The sequence below is a fragment of the Nothoprocta perdicaria genome, unplaced genomic scaffold, assembly GCF_003342845.1.
Source record: "Nothoprocta perdicaria isolate Ctin4 unplaced genomic scaffold, notPer1 scaffold_50, whole genome shotgun sequence".
Taxonomy (NCBI): Eukaryota; Metazoa; Chordata; class Aves; order Tinamiformes; family Tinamidae; genus Nothoprocta; species Nothoprocta perdicaria.
In genome coordinates this window covers 2,066,111-2,083,983 of record NW_020455755.1, presented here as the reverse complement: position 1 = coordinate 2,083,983, position 17,873 = coordinate 2,066,111, and the positions used below count along the sequence as shown (strand labels likewise).

At 49.3% G+C, this 17,873-nt stretch overlaps 1 protein-coding gene across 4 annotated transcripts in view; it reads right to left on the bottom strand.

Moving 5' to 3' along the window:
* Window positions 1-1,714: 1,714 nt before the first annotated feature.
* BCAS3 (BCAS3, microtubule associated cell migration factor) overlaps window positions 1,715-17,873 on the bottom strand; it is a 265,434-nt gene continuing 249,275 nt past the window's right edge. For 2 of the 4 annotated variants that reach the window (XM_026047802.1, XM_026047803.1), the window contains 2 exons: window positions 13,869-13,934; window positions 1,715-1,886 (listed from right to left, as the gene is read on the bottom strand). In XM_026047802.1, the coding sequence (XP_025903587.1) occupies window positions 1,738-1,886; window positions 13,869-13,934 (215 nt within the window). In that variant the 3' untranslated portion in view covers window positions 1,715-1,737. The remainder of the gene's footprint in view (window positions 1,887-13,868; window positions 13,935-17,873) is intronic. The other 2 variants (XM_026047804.1, XM_026047805.1) reach the window with 1 other exon arrangement.

Sequence of the window (17,873 nt, the reverse complement as noted above, 5' to 3'; positions counted from 1 at the left end):
AGTACRGATATAGCCGGTGGGCCCGAGCTGCACGCGCTTCCTTACGGACAAACTCTACTCTGATTTCAGACCTTTTTCTGTTTTTTTTTTCTGCTTGAGAACGGACTGACTGAAAATCAAGCACGAAACTGAAATTATTGCTGCACACTTGCAGATTTTAGTATTGGTTTCCAACCCTGCAGAGAACAGCAACAAAAAAGAGCTTCTGAGGTCTAAGCAGAACATTGCAATTAAGGGAAATCAAGTCCGAGACTGAACTCGGTATCTGGTGCTTGGGGCTGGCGCAGGAAGAGGGTGGTCACCTCTGCACCAGGCAGTGTGGCTGGCTGGAAGCTGCAAGAGAGCAAAAAWATTAGTGAGTTTAGACAATTTCCTCTCATTTCCATGGCTCCAATGGCTTCTATTAAACAGAACTGGTGGGAAGGAAACGCTGCACGTTGATAGYCTCATCCCAGCCTTGGCTGCTCAACACTAGCTGGCCAAGATAGAGAAATGTTAACAGGTTGCTCTGGGTGAGCCCATTGGTATTTTAGTGAGTGAGYCGTGCAGGGCTTGTACAAGGCTCTTATGGGTGACCTTGCAATGTGATGGGTATTTATATATGTGTGTGTATAGATATATATATACAGCCATGATCCTCTTTGCCAGGAGGTGAACCAAAAACCCAAGCAAGATTCTTTTCTCTCAGATTTATCATCCATCAGATCTACCAGATGTAGATAACGACTTTCACAGGTGCTAAGCTGGGACAAGGAACCTCTTTTAAGTCTTTTTTGTTGTTGTTGTTAAAAAYGTCTTTGTTTGTTTGTTTAAAAATGTTGTCCTTGCACAAGGGTAGGAGAAAACAAAGATGCCAAACCAAGCTGGACTGGTGAATAACACCCACCGATGGCTTTAATTAAAGCCCTCAAGTTAGCAAATACGCACACAGTCTTTGGTACAGGAAGATATATAAAGCACACATCAAGGCTAGCAACACTCCATGAACATTGACATTTAAGCAGTTTCTTGTTTAACTTAGATTTATTCAATGACACATGCATTTCTGGACAGATATCARCGTTCCAGTGAACAACTTTTATAACCAAATATGAGAAACTGGCGACTGCAGTTAGTCAATTAAGTATATTTCTAAAATACATGACTAGAATAAAACTGGAGCAATAGAGATCATTCTTCCGAAGAACAAAAAGAGACATTTCCATTTGTAATACTCCTGGCATTGATGCTTATCAGCGGGGAAGGAGAGCAGCAGGGAGAGGCAACCATGAAGGAATAACCTTATCAGCCCTGTCCACAGAAAGTCCTTGAGTTTCCACTCTCTCCAGTCCATTCCTTAATGCTCGGCACTTATGCAAACGGCTGGAGCTCCTGGCTGGCGCTCGCACCACTACGTTGCAGAGATTCCCTTTATCTTTTAACACAAAAAGCAGATAAYGCCGGTGAAGCCATGTGCGTAACCCAAAACGGCTTCGAAATAGTTCTCCTCTAGCATCTCTTCCCGAACACGGCAAAAAAAAAAAAAAAAGAAAGGAGAAGCCACAGAGCGAGGAGGATTGAAGACAGAGTCTCTTCATATTGCACAGGAAAATAAAGTCAAGGTTTTGCAAGGGCGTTCCAGGAAGGTTCGTGTGGAAGAGATGTCACTTGTCCTTGGGGCAAGAGGAGCAGCGGGCAGGCCCGGCCGCGCAGCGGGGTGGCCGGGGGGCCGGCGCCGTCCCCGCGCTGCCGCCCGGCTCACGGGAAGCCGCTGGGGAAGAGGCTGAGGGGCTGGTTCTCGTTAGTCGGGAGCGGGGAGCGGTACCCGTCGAAGTTGCGGGGGATGCTCCCGCTGGTGGAGCCCGAGCTGTTGCTCAGCGTCTCTATGCTTCCCTCTCGCTGCAGCTCTGGAACGAGACACACAAGAGGTCTGGTTAGCCGGGCAGGGAGCAGAAGCGAGGGCGCCGTTAGAAAGCCGCTTTCTAGACACATGTGCGTTTTGTAGCATTGCTCCAACATTACGCCCGCCTCTCCATGGTCCTTGGTGGCCCGTCCCCGCTCCCATGTCCCCCGTCTGAGCAGCACCGGGGCTCTAAGAGATCCCTGTCCTGGGAGGTGACACCACCGACGTGCCCACCACCAGGATACCACTCCTGGCAACGTCCCGCGGGAAGYGACGTGGCCAGCGCGGCTTTTGGGGACGCAAACATCACCTCTGCTGCCCAGTGCAGACCCAGCGCTGTCCCCGGCCCCCCGGCCACGCTGCCCCGGCCGCCGCCGCTCGCTAATCTCGAGGCTCGAGAGCCGCTCGCGCCGCGGCCCCTCGTCGCCCGCCGCCCACTTGAACCCGGCGGCCGCCTCGGCCGAGATTAGCCCCAAGGGCCACGTCCCCCCTGCTGCATACGGCCCCGTCGCTGCCGTCCCCCTGCTTGCACCGGGGGCTTTGCTCCCCATAGACATCATGATTGTATTGCCCTATACACAAAATATATGGTGAAAGCACAGGAGCAGTTGCCCACTAAAGTAGGAAGCGTTCCGTGCTGGAAAACTGTGATTCCCACCGGCTACTGCGCTTGGAAAAGCTGACTGCTACTGGATTTGCATCCTGGCCCTGGAGGGCMGGGAGAGGCAACGGGATGAGGGCTGGGCCTCACAGCGCAGGTAGAGAGCAAGGGACACACCGGCCTCGGAGCGGGTGCCGCCGACCCGGCCGCAGCTCCTCGGCTAAGGAATGCACACGTATGGAGTGCTCCGCTTCCCTCCGCGCGCTCCCATGAGCTCAGGAAGTAAAAACAGTAATTTAAATCAGAAATGAGTGGCGTATCCCACACTAATACTGCGCTTATCCTGTCTGATTTGGTGCTTTCATCTCGCCGGGGGCGCAGCTGGCTCTGGTTAAGTGTCTCACGTCAGAGCGCTCGCTTGCGGCGCGGCTGCCCGGCCACGCAGGCCGTGCTCCGGCTCCATCAAACATCGTTAGGGCTCCTGAACTCCTGACGAGGTTACGCCTCACTCGCCCGGCCTCTCTCGCTCTCCCTTTTTTAAGCTATAATTGATTTGGGGCAAATACTGTGCTTTCCGTAAGCGCAGCCAAAGGCGAGCGGGCGGCCGAGCGGTGCTCGCTCCGTGCCGGCCCGTTCCCAGCGCCGCTGCCGTCCTCCCGGAGCCTTCCCTGGCTCCTCTGCTTCCTGGGGAATTTCTGTCCCTTTTTGCACCTTGCTGCGGTCACGGGGAGCCGAGTGCGCCCGGCTGCCAGGGGGTGGCACTGCCGACACTGGTGCCAGCGGCGCGGGGGACGCGGCGGGCGCGCGGGGCCRTGCAGCAGCGGGGCCGTGCGTGGGGCCCGTGTCCCCGCGGGTGACACTGCGTGGCTGGGCCCGGCTGCTGCCGCTCGCCGGGGCGGCCTTGCTGCGGCCGCGTGGAGAACCCGCCTGCTCTGGAAGTAATTACGCGGCAGAAGAGCCGGCGAGTCTGATACCTGAGGAAGGGCCGTAAAGCCGCGGCGGCTGCGGGAGAGYGGGGCTGCCGGCAGGAAATGAGGCGCTCGCCCCGCGCAGCCAGGTCGCTCCGCAGCCCACGGGGATCCATTGCCTCCGGACACCCCCTCCTTAGAGCAGCGGAGAGCCACGTTCAGCGCTCCTGGGTTCCCCAGCATGAGCCCGTTTCGTTTGGCTACCTCAGTAATAAWAAAATATACACCGAAAAAAAGTCTTGCGAAGGATTTTTCCCCTTTCCTCCAGACCTACCCTGCAGATCAAGGGCATTCTGGAGACGAGCGCCGCGCAGCATCGCGCTGGAGCCCTGGCAGCCCTGCCACGTGCCCACATGCCACCGCAGCGGCTTTTGGGTAGGAAAGGAGGCCACATCCAAGCAACGGCCGGGGCAACGGCCGCAGGTCCCGTAGGAACAACTGCGCCCCTCACAGCTGCAAGGGGAAGCGGCTCCCAGGGTCACAGAAGCCGTTCTGGCCCTCCCGTGTCCTGCACGGTGGGGACGAGCCTAGGGGTGAAACCCGCAGGCACAAGGCACAAGGCTCGCCGGGAGCCTGGCCGCCTCCGCGCCGCTCAACTAGAGCAGGACAAATCCGTCCTGCGAGCCGTCGCGCTCGCGTGGTGGAGCTGCGCCAGGAACGGGCTTGGCCCCAGCCTGTCTGAGCGTTATTGTATCTGCATTCCCCCATGCATATACTGTCGAGATGTATTAACTTCCTTAAATGTACCAGTAAAACAACCTCTTATGATACACTTTAATGAACTTGTACAGTAGCCAACAAATTGTGCATCATATAAAACCCATTCTGCCTTATAGACTCGCTGGCTATTTTGTAATAACTGCAATTTGCTTCTGCTGAAGCAAGATAACCAGGGTTGAGAAGTCAGGCTTTGCAGAAACCTAAATATTTGATTTTGGGGGGCGGGGAGTGGGTGGGAGAAGGAAGAGAGAGGCCTCTGGGAGCTATTTATGGGGTCAAAATAACATGAGACCTGCTCTTCTTGTAGCATTTCCACCATCAAGGAAATGAAATACTGTGAGAAGACCGGCACTTGCATTATTTTGGCCACGTAAATGGCTCCCCGAGGCATTCAAAAGCCCGTGAAAAACAAACACAAATACAAATAAATGCTAATGCTGGAAACATAAATGCTAAAACCTGCCCCTGTCCCCAGAGGAAGCGGCTCTCAAAGTTCTCGTGGCTCTGAAAAAAAAAAAAAAAGGAAAAAAAGGACATGATGAGCAACGCTGCTGCAGCAGACAGTGCTCCTGCCCAGCACGCCAGGCTGGGAGCAAGCAGGGGACAGCAACACGCAGGACCTCAGCTGCTCCCNTAAATGCTAAAACCTGCCCCTGTCCCCAGAGGAAGCGGCTCTCAAAGTTCTCGTGGCTCTGAAAAAAAAAAAAAAGGAAAAAAAGGACATGGAAGAAGAAGAAAGAGCAGGAACATCTGCAAGGAGGAAGGAGTCATTTGAGGGGAGGAGAGGACTAGCCCTGCCTGCGCTTTTGACGGTAACCGCGACCGGCACCGCTGGCGGAGCCGAGGCTCCRGAGGAGCAGTGATTTCCAGGGCACAGGCGCCTTCTGCCGCGCGGAAAGCGGCAGCAGTAACCGCAGCCCAGCTGTGCACATCTGGCAGCGTGGCCGGCCCGGCAGCCTCCGGGCGGGCAGCGTCCYGGCCACGCACAGCTGGCACAGCTGGGCGAGGGCGCGTGGCCACATGAGGCCCCGTGTGCTGCACGCAGGAGAAGACGGGAAAGCCTCCAGTGCGGAGTCGCTCTCCCTTAAGGCTTCCTGATGCTGTGCTGCAGCCTCGAGGTTGCTCTGTCCCCGAAATCGCGCTTGGTTTTCATGGATTCGGGAGGAGAGAGGGAGGAGCAGAGCATACCCAGGCCCGCGCACCGGCTGCACGCCCCGCTCCAAAGAGCTCCAGGAACTGTCAAAGGACCCCGGCTAACCCAGGAAGGTAYAGAGCCCTGCCAAGCTTAAATGTGAAACCGTTTTATATGGCACATTAATTCAATGCCTGAAGAAAATCCATATAGCCCTCTTTTGCCCGGAACACTCATAAATTATGCTGCCTTTCTTGTTTGTGCTCTCTGTAGTGGTCCACTCGAAGCCATGGTAGCTCCTTTATGTCTACTCCAAAGTCTCATCTCCAGTGCATTATTTCTTCTAATGGTTTTTTCTTTCTCTCTGCTTGCCTTCCCCTGCAGCAGGCTGTTAAGCGCCCTTGCAAAACACCCTCAAAAACCATTTGCTGGAAGCGCTGACCCTTCCCTGGGCGCAGCGAGTGCGCGCGGCGGCTCCCGCGCGGCCCGGCCGAGCCGCGGCCGGCCAGACGCTACAATGACAGCCAGCCTGATGTGTCGGGCTAGTGGGGAAGCAGCAGCAACTCTGAATACAAGAATTATTCTTCATCATCTCAAACTGTCACAACGCATTACGCTCAAAGCCGCGGCTCGCTGGAGGAGTGACCCTGCGCTGAATGGGAGAGTGCTCGGGGAAAGAACTAATTGTAGCCTCTTTTCACACGTCAGTCACTTTTCACAGCACCGAGCCTTTCAAGCTCAACTAATGTCAAGTTCCCTTTGCCTTTTTTCTGGGCTGAGCATTTCTGATTTTTTTAAGGACGGCGTTTTTAAAGGAACAAGGTCCCGGAGCCGGGGAGGGGCGGGAAGGACGCGTCAGGAGAGGCGCACATCAGAGAGCCTCCYGGACAGCTGAAGATTCGTTAGGAATTAGACAATTAACAAGGAGGAATGCAGGAAGCAGGGTAATGGCCACGAGGCCGGGGGCCTCCCTGGTTTCCTTTCGCCGCTTGCTGCAGGACGAGCCTTGGCGGCGAGGCCGGGACGCGGGGCTGGCGCTGGCTCCGCCGCGGGCTGGGGGGCACGAGATGCTGCCTATTCAGAGCACCGAGCGCGYAGGCACTTCCCCACGAGCAGCTACGGGATGAACACTGCAAGGCCCAAATTAGGGCCTTCTCTGAAARCACATGGAAATTCCTTTTATTTTGAGGAGTGAGCGGGAGGCTCCCTGCGGACGCGCTCTGCGGAGCGGCTCCTGGACCGGCCTCCTGCACGGACACACGTACGGGTGCTTCACCCTCCCCTCCAACCCAAACTGCAAAATACGTYGTGGCCAGCATGACTTTTTCGCCCTGGTTGCGCAGTGCCGATCACTGGGGACTCGTGGAGCTCACGGGGGCTTCCGAGTGTTACTTATTAACYGTAATGAATAATAATTACGTCGCTCCTGCCACCTGGATTCTCAGTCAAGGGGATCCTATGCAAAGCGCGCACTAAAGGGCCATTTCTATTAGCACAATGCAAGGCTCGAGGATCTCTTAAACTGTTTGTAATTTACACACCGCTCCCTGGTGAATGGCTTAGTTAAACATTTGTGTTTGGAGGATGGCGGGAGCGCTCCCTCCTGCTCCCCTGTGCGGGGACACGCGCTGCTCAACCCAAGCTCTCCGGCTTCCAGGGTTCAGTCGGCATCCCAAGCTCAGTCGGGATTTTGGCTCTATTACCTCAGTGATTGCTGCAAGTCCTCACGCCCATCCCTGTCCCGGCGCTGCGGGGCTCATCCTGCGGGACTCCCCAGCAGACCCCGGCAGTATTTGACAGCCCATCTGGGAGAACCAGAYTACCAGAATGGTAAAAAGTGGGTTAAAACCTGCCCTGTGCCTGCCCCGGTTCTCAGCAAACCGCGGAGGCAGCTAGCGGAGACAGACGCCCCGTGGGGCTTCGGGCAGCCGTGATAGAGATGCTCCTAAGATAATCCTTTTTCTTCCTTTCTTTCTTTCCTTCTTTCTTTTTAACCAGCAGTTTGGAAATTAAAAAAAAAAAAAAAAAAAAAAAAAAAGGATTTTCTACATTCAAAAGAAGAAATGGAAGAAATGTAACGCTACAGCACTTGAACACTGAAAATCAACTCCTGTATTAAAAGCATTTCATCGTGCTGCAACCTGCAAGACGTTGAGACACCAGGGAAGCAGCTCTATTAAATTTCCAAACTAAAAACCACCTGCAGATACTGTCCGAACACCTCCTTCTTCCAAACCAGAATCCAGGGGCCTATGTGAGGTATTAGATGCTGTGAAATTATCTTATGATAACCCTAATGCTGGATCAGYGCAGAGCTCTTCAATGGATCTGTTGAGATACAGACAGAACATTTTCATGCACAAACTTTTAAAGAATTTGGTCTATGAAAAAAAACAAAAACCGAAACCTTGTGTTGCCTTTAAAAAAAGAGAAACCAAAAAAGCTCCATACAACTCGATTCCATAGAGCAGGAGACTCAAGACTCTGGCATCTAGCCAGACTTGACTCTGAGCGTTTTATGGAAGGTTAAAAGTGCACTAGATAAAGGACTAGCATTTAGGGAGACAATATTCTTCATGATAGGCACTTTCACAATGACTGCAGAGCTTTTAAAAAATAATCTCAAGTTTCCTAGAGCTGTATATTTTTGTAAAGAGGTTTAGGATGTTTTCCTACATAAATGGCACTTCAGAAGGATGAGTTGCCGATTTTAGTCAGTATGTGAAATATCAAGAACTGGAACAGCCCAGTGGTTATAGAAAACAGATTTCTCCAGCCTATAAACATAATGTAAACCTACTAACTCCTTATGCAAGATTTCCAGGAGAGTTTGTAAAATGAATATGCAGATATGGCTGTTTTGGTTTAAAGGAATTCCCTCCCACCCCATCGTGAACGTTTCAATGTGCTGCTACCATAAATCCTCCAACGTGCCTTATAGGTAACGCGCGCGCCGGCGCGCACACACGCTCTGCCATGCGGCCACGCACAGTTATCTTGGATCTGCAGTTACGCAAGCAGCACATCTGCGTGGATCAGACCAAAAGCATTTACAGAGAAAACACTGTATTAAAATTCCTGGGTTTGGTCTCTCGTTCCCAGGGTTATGGGAGCGCCTCCGATTGCTCAACAGTGACCCCTCCGTCGGCCTCTGCCGAGGAGGAGGYGAGGCCGAAGGCCCCCGGCGCGTTCCTAGCACCTACCAGCATCCTGYGCCCGCAGGCTCTGCCCTTGCTCGAGGGTTAGTGGGGACATGTGGCTCCCCTACACACGTGGCCACCGTGTGTGTCCCTGTCTGGCCAGCCCAAAGACCACAACCTGTTMTGAGGGCGTCTGGAGACCCGGATCCCCTCTTGGAGAGGCCCCAGCAGCCCCAGTGCTCAAGGGTGCTGGATGAAGCCCCCTTGCTCTTCCTCCCRCAAGCGAGAGGTCCTAGGAAAAAAGCCAGATAGGGGAAAGCTGCTCGAATGTCAAAATAACAAATATGGCGATTACCTCACGGTCTGGGCAGCATCGTGCTGATATGCTGAATGAGGGGTTTCAGGCACGCCAAAACCTCAGAACTTCAGCAACCGCTTTCATGTCTAAGACCGACTTTTYCCCCTCTTGTGATGTTGCCCGGGTTATCAGATCCCCTTAATAATCCTCCTTTAGGAAAAGGAGGCAACGCGTCACGCAAGAGGAGGCCGGYGGCGGCGCTCTCGGCGCGCGCCCATGTGTGCGTCGGTGCAGATGCGCGGGTGGGCGCGCGCCGGACGAAACCCGCCTGCCGAGCTCCTTCTGGAAGGATAATATTACAAAGCAGAGTCGTTCTGGCAGAGCTTCTAGGGCTTCTGACACAGTGGCCTTTTCTGGACAGCGAGGAAAGCTACTGATCAGCGCTGGGCCGTCCTCTTGGCGCAGATTGATGCTGAGGAGGAAGCTGGGCCTGACTGGAATTTGGGTTGGATTCAAAGGAAAAGTTAAAAGTTTGGGGGGAGCAGATGCTCAGCTGGTGCAAATCAGCGGAGCGGGGCTGAGCGCGTGCAGCGGCACAGCGCGATGTTACTGGAGATGGGCCTTGGTCGGGACCCCCGCGCGCCACCACGGCTCGGGTCTGACCTCAGGACAAGAGACCTTCTCCTTCGGCTCCTCCGCGCCGGCTCCAGCGTTGCTGAGAAACCCCGAACGCATCCGAACAATTCCAGCTCCCAAGCGAACGGATTGGGTCAATTTGGTCAATTATTTTGATGATTACATTGACACTGCTGCTTCAAGCAGATCGATTTTCTGAATGCAGATCTAATGTTAAGACACACTCAAAGCTTGGAGGGTAGGTTTAAACTGAAGTCTCTACCTGAGCTGAGTATGACCTGGAGAACAGCAGGCCAACCACGGGGACTTGCTCCTTGCAGGCCTGCTTGAGGCTCTTGATACACTCTGTCTTATTTATATGGCTCCAAATTCTTATGTTAGACATAAACATCAAAAAGCCTTGATAAAAGTGACATCTGAAGCTCAATTTGGCATGTTGTTAATGGGTTGTTCAGTGCAATAGTTTGCATCTTCCCTCACGAAACCAGAGGACAGCTACTGACAGTAAGCTGAACTTTTAAAGAGTTGGTGTTTAAAACTTATTTAAGTCATGATCCTAATATATTTTGCATTTTTAGTTTCCCTATTAAAACCACTGACAAATGTGTGAATCAGCTGCACACCATGGAAAAGCGTGGAGCAGAGGACAGCGCTTGCGTGGAGCACAGCAAACCCAAGCACACCAAGGCAGTCCTGAACCCCAGCGCACATAAAAAGCAAGTTAAATCAGCTCAAGCTGTTCAGATGCAGCTCTGTGCTTGGGCATCTGGCAGCAGAGTGAACGTAACTACCTGCTCTTCACACTGCACTTTTTGTGTAGGCTTCTCCCGCACGTTTTGATGGGTGAGCAGTCACACTTCCAAGCGGTAAGCCAACCAAGTGTTGGTGGAATACTGTCAAATATAATCTGGAGGTTTTTTTTTCTAAAGCATGCTGATAAAAGCAGCTCTCAGAGCAGGCCAACAAGTGTGCTCAGAGCTCGGCTCCGAGGTTTTAGGCTACTAGGTTAATTTTTCGCCCCTTTGCCTTCCCCAGGATGGTCCACTTYTGAGGAACACAAGAGTCCGTGCTTTGGGCAGATATGAGAAAGTCACAGAGTAAAGAAATAACAAATAAATACCAGAAAAAAAAAAAAAAAGATGAATTTTAGCTGTGGGGGTATTCTTGGAAAATGAGATAAAAAGTCTCTCACAAAAAAAAGCATCCAATAATTTGCTTCCTGGAAACAGCCGTTTTCCCAGGGTGAAGCTTAGCTGCCATCAGCCAGAGCCCGACACCACAAAATTCTCTGTTTTTTCACAACAGCAAATGGTTGTAACTACCTATTTCTGTCAGCACGGAAAACTAATTCCTTCCTCACTGGCATACAGGGCAGAGCACATTCAGACCACAAGGAATCTCTTGATGGGAATTGTCTTGGAGAAACCTCCAGGAAGCAGAAGCAGAAGCGAAGCAAAGCCCAGGAAAATGCAGCCAATCTGCTTCTACCTTTTTGCCTGTATTTTTTACCACACCATCTTTTTTTGTTCTTCATGAAACATGAAGCACACAGCAGAATCCTTAGGGAAGGATGGAGGTTTTTGGAGGCTTCCTCCTAAAACCACTTAGGTGGGATTCTGCAACAGCCTGAACCAGGTCTCCCTTTTGCTGGGACAGTAGCATAGATGTTTTTTCCACTTGCAAAATCCCTCCACGTGATTCCTAATTTTTCATACTATTAACTTTCCGCCAACATATTGTGCATGCAATATTTAGCAATAACAAACAGTAAGATAAAAACCGCTGCAGCTTGAGAAGCAAGCTCAGGATATGATTCCTCCTCACCGGATGCCTGGAAGATGTCACTGAAATTCTCTCTCTCTCAGTGCAACCCGCGTGGAGCCAATATGAACTCCCAGCAAAGTGCTTAAAAACCCATTATTTATAATAACTGTTAAATGATGAGACATTGTTTACCCAGATCGCAAGATAAATTCTCACTTACAGAATGCTTGCCTGACTGTCCTGAACGTCATCTGGTTTTTATTTAAATGCAAAATGTAATTAGGCTCCCAATAACACAGCAGAAGAATTCAATAAGATGGGGCTTTTCACTTACAGTTTAATATTAACATTTTCCCATAAATGTTAATGAATCAAAGTCTCCTGTTTTATGTATTAGCCATGGTGGGGAGACAGCAGACTAGGCAAGGAGGGAAAGATGATATTTTCATACCACAAATCAGAATATGTACTGCAAGGAAAGCCACCTGCACCAAGCACCCCTAAGACCTGCTTTTTTTTTTCTCCTCCTTTTTCTCTCCTTTTTGTTGCCTTTTTCCTCTCGCCCATCCTGCTTTCTGCCTGCCCCTCTCCACTAGCCGTGCTCCACGCACCAGAGAGCCGACAGCAGAGCTGTTAAACAGGGATGTGGGCCCGCAGCCCTGATGCTCTCAGGCTCCAGCTTGGATATCAGGGCTCGATTATCAGAAAAAAAAAACAGGTTACTGTTAGTCTGAGATCCTGCTTGAGAAATGAATGGYGGTGATCGGAGATGCTGGCTTCATTGCAGATGAAACCCAGAAACCCATGTGGCACCCGAGCAGATGGAGGGTGGCTCTGGGTAGGTGGCTTTGATGGCACTTTAGCAGGAGATCAGGGTGCTCCTGCATTCCACAGTGCTTCCCATCACGGGGAGCAGAGCCGGATGGAGGAGGCCACACGGCCGGGCCAAAGCTTGGCTCACGCAGCGACGCTTTAATTGTTTTAGCTCTTGAATTCCCATTTATTGATGAGAGTTCTGCTGTGTTAATGCGTATTTTGTTGTTTGGTGACTCACCCTTCACTGTATCTCTCTAATAAGAAGTGTTCATTTAACAGTTTGGCTACTTAACAATTTATTGCATAAATGGGTTTCCATCCTGCAGCCTTCTCCCCTAATGAGGGCCATGCATACTTTATGAGAGCTCTGCTCTGCAGTAACTTGGGCTCTTTTCCACTCGTGTCCGGGGAACAGAAGACGCCCGTGACATCAGAGTGATGCCAGTGCTCTGCTGGGCCACGACAGGGAGGCTGCAAAGCCCCCAGATAAGAGACCTCCAAACCAAGCCACACAAACAGAAAATTGCTTCRGTGAACTGTTAAAAACCAACAGCTTTTGTGGGTACCTAAACACATGCCTTGAATAGCAAGAGTCACTTCATGGACTTGATACTGCACACCAAGGAGCTGTAAAGATGCTCAGCCCTTTGCAGAATCCGGCCAAAATGAATACCTACCATGGCTCTCTTCTTGTTCCCACTGAAATCAATAGCAAAAGCACCAGCGATGCAAAAAGCTTAATGCTTTATAGGGTACTCAGTGAAACAATCAAACGTGAGCAAAGCCCAGCCCGACAGAAAGGAGCTTTGCATCTTCCTGGGAAGTGCTGCAGGATTGCAGCAGCAGGATTAATTTGCTTAATCATTAGGGATAAAACAAAACAAAACAAAACAAAAATAATAAAACCCCCCACAAAAACACAAGCAAAATCCAACACAATAACAAATCTCTAAGGGGAAAGGGAATTGTTTCTCCGTTAACTACATTGAGACAAAGCACTGGGAAGAAAAATGTCCAGTTCCAATAATGTCATAACCTGATTACAGCCTGCACAGAGGAACTAAAACACTTGCAGAACAATGAGCAAGAAATTAAGTTTCAAATTGAGTGCTGGCCCTATCTTGTGTCACTTCTTGATGCTCTAGCAGAAAGGACACTGCTGAGCACATTTCACATCCAGGAGCCCAAGATGCCTGGATGCAGACATCATTTAGTCATCTCATATATGTTTTCCCCCCACTTCTTTCTCCAGGAGGAATGACAAATCTAGAAATGTGACTGCACTTTGTTTTATTATGATATTGATTTTTCCTGCCAAGGGAAAGTGCATTTATCCCCTAGGTCTGCGGGCTGGCAAGAAAGGGTTAAGAAAATGTTTATCACAAAGCTGGCTTCAGAGTTGAAAGTAATGTGATCAGTAATGAATTTTGTGTTACATTAGGTTGTATAAATGGACAGACAAGCGCAGACAACAAGTGGCCAGGAGTCGGGGCTAATCTAATGATGTAAAAATAGAGACAGCACCAATTATACTTGGGGCCAGCTCAGAGCTCCTGCAGGGACTGCAAATGAATAGGTACAAATCAAATTACTGACTAATAGACGCACTACAAGAGAGGGCAGTCAATGCTAAATACATTAGGGCCTTGTGACCTCTCTGCTCTGAACAGCAGAATCCTAAATTTGACTTAAAAAAAAATCAAAGAAACTCTTGTTCATTTAAAGAGAGAAATGGAACAATGTTATTTGTGAAATGATTTGAAGCACTCGGGTATTTTTTGTTTTGTTCCTCTATGGCCACTCTACGCCTGTAACCCCGTGAAATCTGGCAGAGGGATTGCGTTTAAAATGAGGAGAAATATTCTGTGTGCAAAAGGAAAGACCTGAGAACAATACAGTTATGTTACATACCAAAACATTTCAAAGCCATGTGCCTCTTTGTGGTGATGCTTTTTACCGCTACTTCACCGGCTGTGTCTGTATCAAAAATAAAATAGTTCTTTAAAAAAAAAAAAAAAAAAAAAGAAGAGCCTTGGTTTAATAATAAGAAAATCAAACTCCCCAAACCAAAATTGATTATAAATAAGCGCAGTTGCCCAAATTCTTATCAAATGTAGAGTATTGGCACTCTCTTTATGGACATCAGCAGATGCTTCCTACCAGGAAGGGACCACAGCTCCCACCAGGAACATCTGCAGCATCAACATCCATCCAACCCCCCTTAAAAATGCCCAACTTGGCAGAAACGGCCCCGAATCGTGGCAGGGGTCGGGGCTGATGCTCCATGCGTGGTTCCCAAGGGCTCAGGAGGCGGTGAGCCGCTCGGCAGGGCTGTGCTGCGCTCCTGGCCATGCTCACTGGCGGACAGCAGCCAAGACTGGGTGCCTGGGGCATCACTAGGGAGCTATCAAGGTGCTGGTGGCTCTGTGCTGGGTGGTCCCGCTGGTGGAAGCCCATGTTGGGTGTCCAACGGCCCTGGCGTGCATGAAGCCCCGGAGGAACAAGCAYGGAGCCTGAGGATGAAGGCTGTTTGCTGCCTGTTGCAGGCGAGAAATGCCTAACAAAAACAGGTTAAAATAAGACCAGGCAACGCAYGCTCTCCTCACTCAGCCCTGCAAAACACGGTGGCTCTTGAAGACCCTGCAATTTCATTTCTCTTAGAAGCATCTCATTGTAATAAGCCTTTTGTAGGAAGAGCTGCATTGAGCTCCCAGACTTATTTGAGGGTGTAATTTAATCTCTGACCCTGGGATGAATATTCCAAAAGCTCAAAGGCTGCTTTTAGCATCGCTGCTATTTGATATGCCAGGGTGCTTGCTGCTGGCTGCTGCTGAGGTGGCAATGAACCTGTGCAGAAATGGGGTTTTTTGGGGGAAAATCAATAGTTCTGTGCTGTGTTCCTACACCCTGGGTCCCCACCGGAATTAAGGAAAACAGAGTGGGTGGTGGAAATTATCTTAGTAGAATTAAAAGGAAGAGGAAGGAAAGAAAGAGAGAAGGAAGGAAAGGTTCTGATTTAAGCTCTAACTCTGTCTAGGGCTAATCCTATTCTGGAAACTAAATGYGCAGATATTTTTTGGTACTGGTGGCTGCTCATTTGAACATGGCTTCTGATGACAGGCATTTTCTCTTTTGGAAAAAAAACAGCATCAGAAGATTTTTCCTGTGCTGGGATCAGAGGGAATCGCTCCTTCCTCCTTTCAGGCAGATGAAAACCCTTCTGACCCGAACCAGGCATGCAATAAAGCTTGTGACTTCACTTCTTGTCAGGAACTTCAGATTTAGACCCAGGCCCCAAATTTCACATAAGGATTTCAAAAACTTCCYCTTGCAAAGCTCAAAGGTGTCAAGCCCAGAGTTTGGTGCAGGCCACCGTGAGCATCTGAGAGCCAGATGGAGCGTGTGGCTCTGGAGTGAGGTCGGCTCCCCAAGTGTCCTGCAATGCGGAGCAGCAGCCGGGGCTGGCCGCACCAGCCCCTCCAATGAGCTCCACCTGCTCACGTTCCATTAATCACATTAAAGAGTTGCAAAATACGAGCTTCATTCATCACACGATGAGTCCGTGAAACTGCACAGCGTTTCTAGCGAGGGCTGGGCACTGATCTGCTGCTTCTGCATCTCACCTYGCACTAACCCTCCAACGCTGGGAGTTAAAAGAGGTAGAGTTTGGCAGGGAGTTTGGAAGAAAGCAAGATATGACATTTTTTCCTTTCCTTTCTTCCCCCTTTTTTTTTCTTTTAACTGAAATTCCGCTCACATTACAATGGACTTAAACCTCTTCCCTTTAAATTCTATATTATATCTTCAAATCTTATGCGTTTTCTTGACTATGTCAGTGTTGGTATTTAAATCTTTCCCTCTGCAGACACTGCTTCTGGGTTGCAACACTTGGGGGATGTTCTGTAGTGCTTTAAGACAGGTTTTCAGTGGAAGTTTAAGGTATTCCCGATACAGGATTGGTAGAGAAAAATGCTATTTTAGTGCATAAACTGAAGTGTAAACTGAGCTAATGCAAGGCACTGAACTTCATGATAATTAAAAAAAAAAAAGGATATATGCCCACAAAGAAAAATCTTACTCATCTATGACGATGGAACAGTTCCAATACTTGTAAAACACTGCAGAAATGTGGATTTGGGTAATCTTTGTCAAAATAAATTAGATACAACATTCAGGCAGCCAAACAAATTGTAACAGAGAAGACAGAGCAGACAGGCACCAACTGCAACCACAAACTGAATAAAACAGCAAGGCAGGCTCTGATCTCTGAAGTCACATCGACTCCTACAGCACCCACCAAGCGAGCAGCAGAGCCAGGGCTGACAGCAGCAGCATCACATCTATTACTAAGGAAGTTTGCAGCATTGCCTATCCTGACAAAATTGCCTGAACATTTCTTTTTTTGCCTACATTTAACACACACTTAAGCTTTTGTGCCAGAGGACAGTACAAGGTTGGGCTGAACTCTCTGGATTCRGCGTATTTAACTCTTACTGCACAGAAACCCAGATGTGCCACTGAAATAGTCCTCCTGGGCTGCATCTCAGCACAAACCATCCACCACACTGGAAGGGGCTTGGTCTCGTATTATAGGTCAGTTTTCAATTTTATGACTAGAGATGACCAAAATGCATTTGAAAGCTTAAGAAATGCACTTATTGCACTTACTGAAGGACTGCATGAATCAGAGGATTTACTGATTGCAATAATTTGGAAGGAAAGAACTCTAACCTGGGCTGGCAATTTTTGTATGACAAACTTGAGTGAATATTGTCAGAGAGACTTGCTTCCTGGCCATACTATATATTATCAAAATTACTATATTATCAAAATACTATATATTCTTTTTTTTTTTTTTTTTTTTTTTGACAATGCAAAGAGAAGCCAGAGCACAAACTCATTTACATTGCAAATGTAAATATTGTGGCTGCTGGAAAACAAAGCTTTGCAAGAAAAAGAGGTCACTGACCACTAACATTTGTGAATAGACCTTTTTTTTTCAGTTGGAGTCTCACAGAAGCAGCACAAACATCTTTTTTGCATCTTTGCCAATTTACGCCTTCTTTGGAATTAAATGTGTATCCAGGCTGACAGCTTATGTACAGCAGACTCCACTTAAGATAGACATGGGTTGTCTGGGTAATTGGATAATAAGGAGAAGAGCTGGTTTCCCATTCAACTCAACTAGCTGTATCACTGGAGTTATCATTTAGGTCACAAGCAAAGGAGATTTTTGGGGGGTCATTTTCCAGACCTGGTTCTTCTCCCATCCACTGTCCGACAGCCCTTGGCAACTAGCCGGAGTCACAGACAGAGAAGACCCATTAGGCCGGGACTTACACTTCCCTGCAGACACAGGATTGCTCCTCATGGTTTTCATATCCTCCCGTGGGATGTTTGCTATGGAACATCTCATGGTGCCCTCTGTGCTGGACCGAAGTGGGGATTACTGAGCCAGTGCTGCATTGCTAACACTGCTCTCAGTACAAAYTGCAGGTCAAAAGAGAAAAACGGCYAATATCCACTGTCCCAAATGGGCTGTGTATCATGAGCATGAGTTTCCTCTGCACTACTGAGGCATATCAGCCCTGAATACTATATACTCCTACATGCCAGCTATGTCCTAACACTTAAGGCATTAAAAGAATCTATTTATCTCTTGCCATGAAGTGTGTGTCAGGACCAGTCGCACACTTGATAACGTCTCACTGTCCATCCTATTTCTCATTCTTCATTGCACACGTGGGAGATCTGAGCACCACACAGGCACATTTATTCACATTTAGCACTAAACCTTATTGTTCTTTTATGTTTCAGTTCAAGTGAGACTTTGCAGGCTTTACTAAATTTCTGTAAAATGTGGGAAGCACTGGCTGGAGAGAACTCAAGGAGCACAGACATGGGTTAAAGGCATGC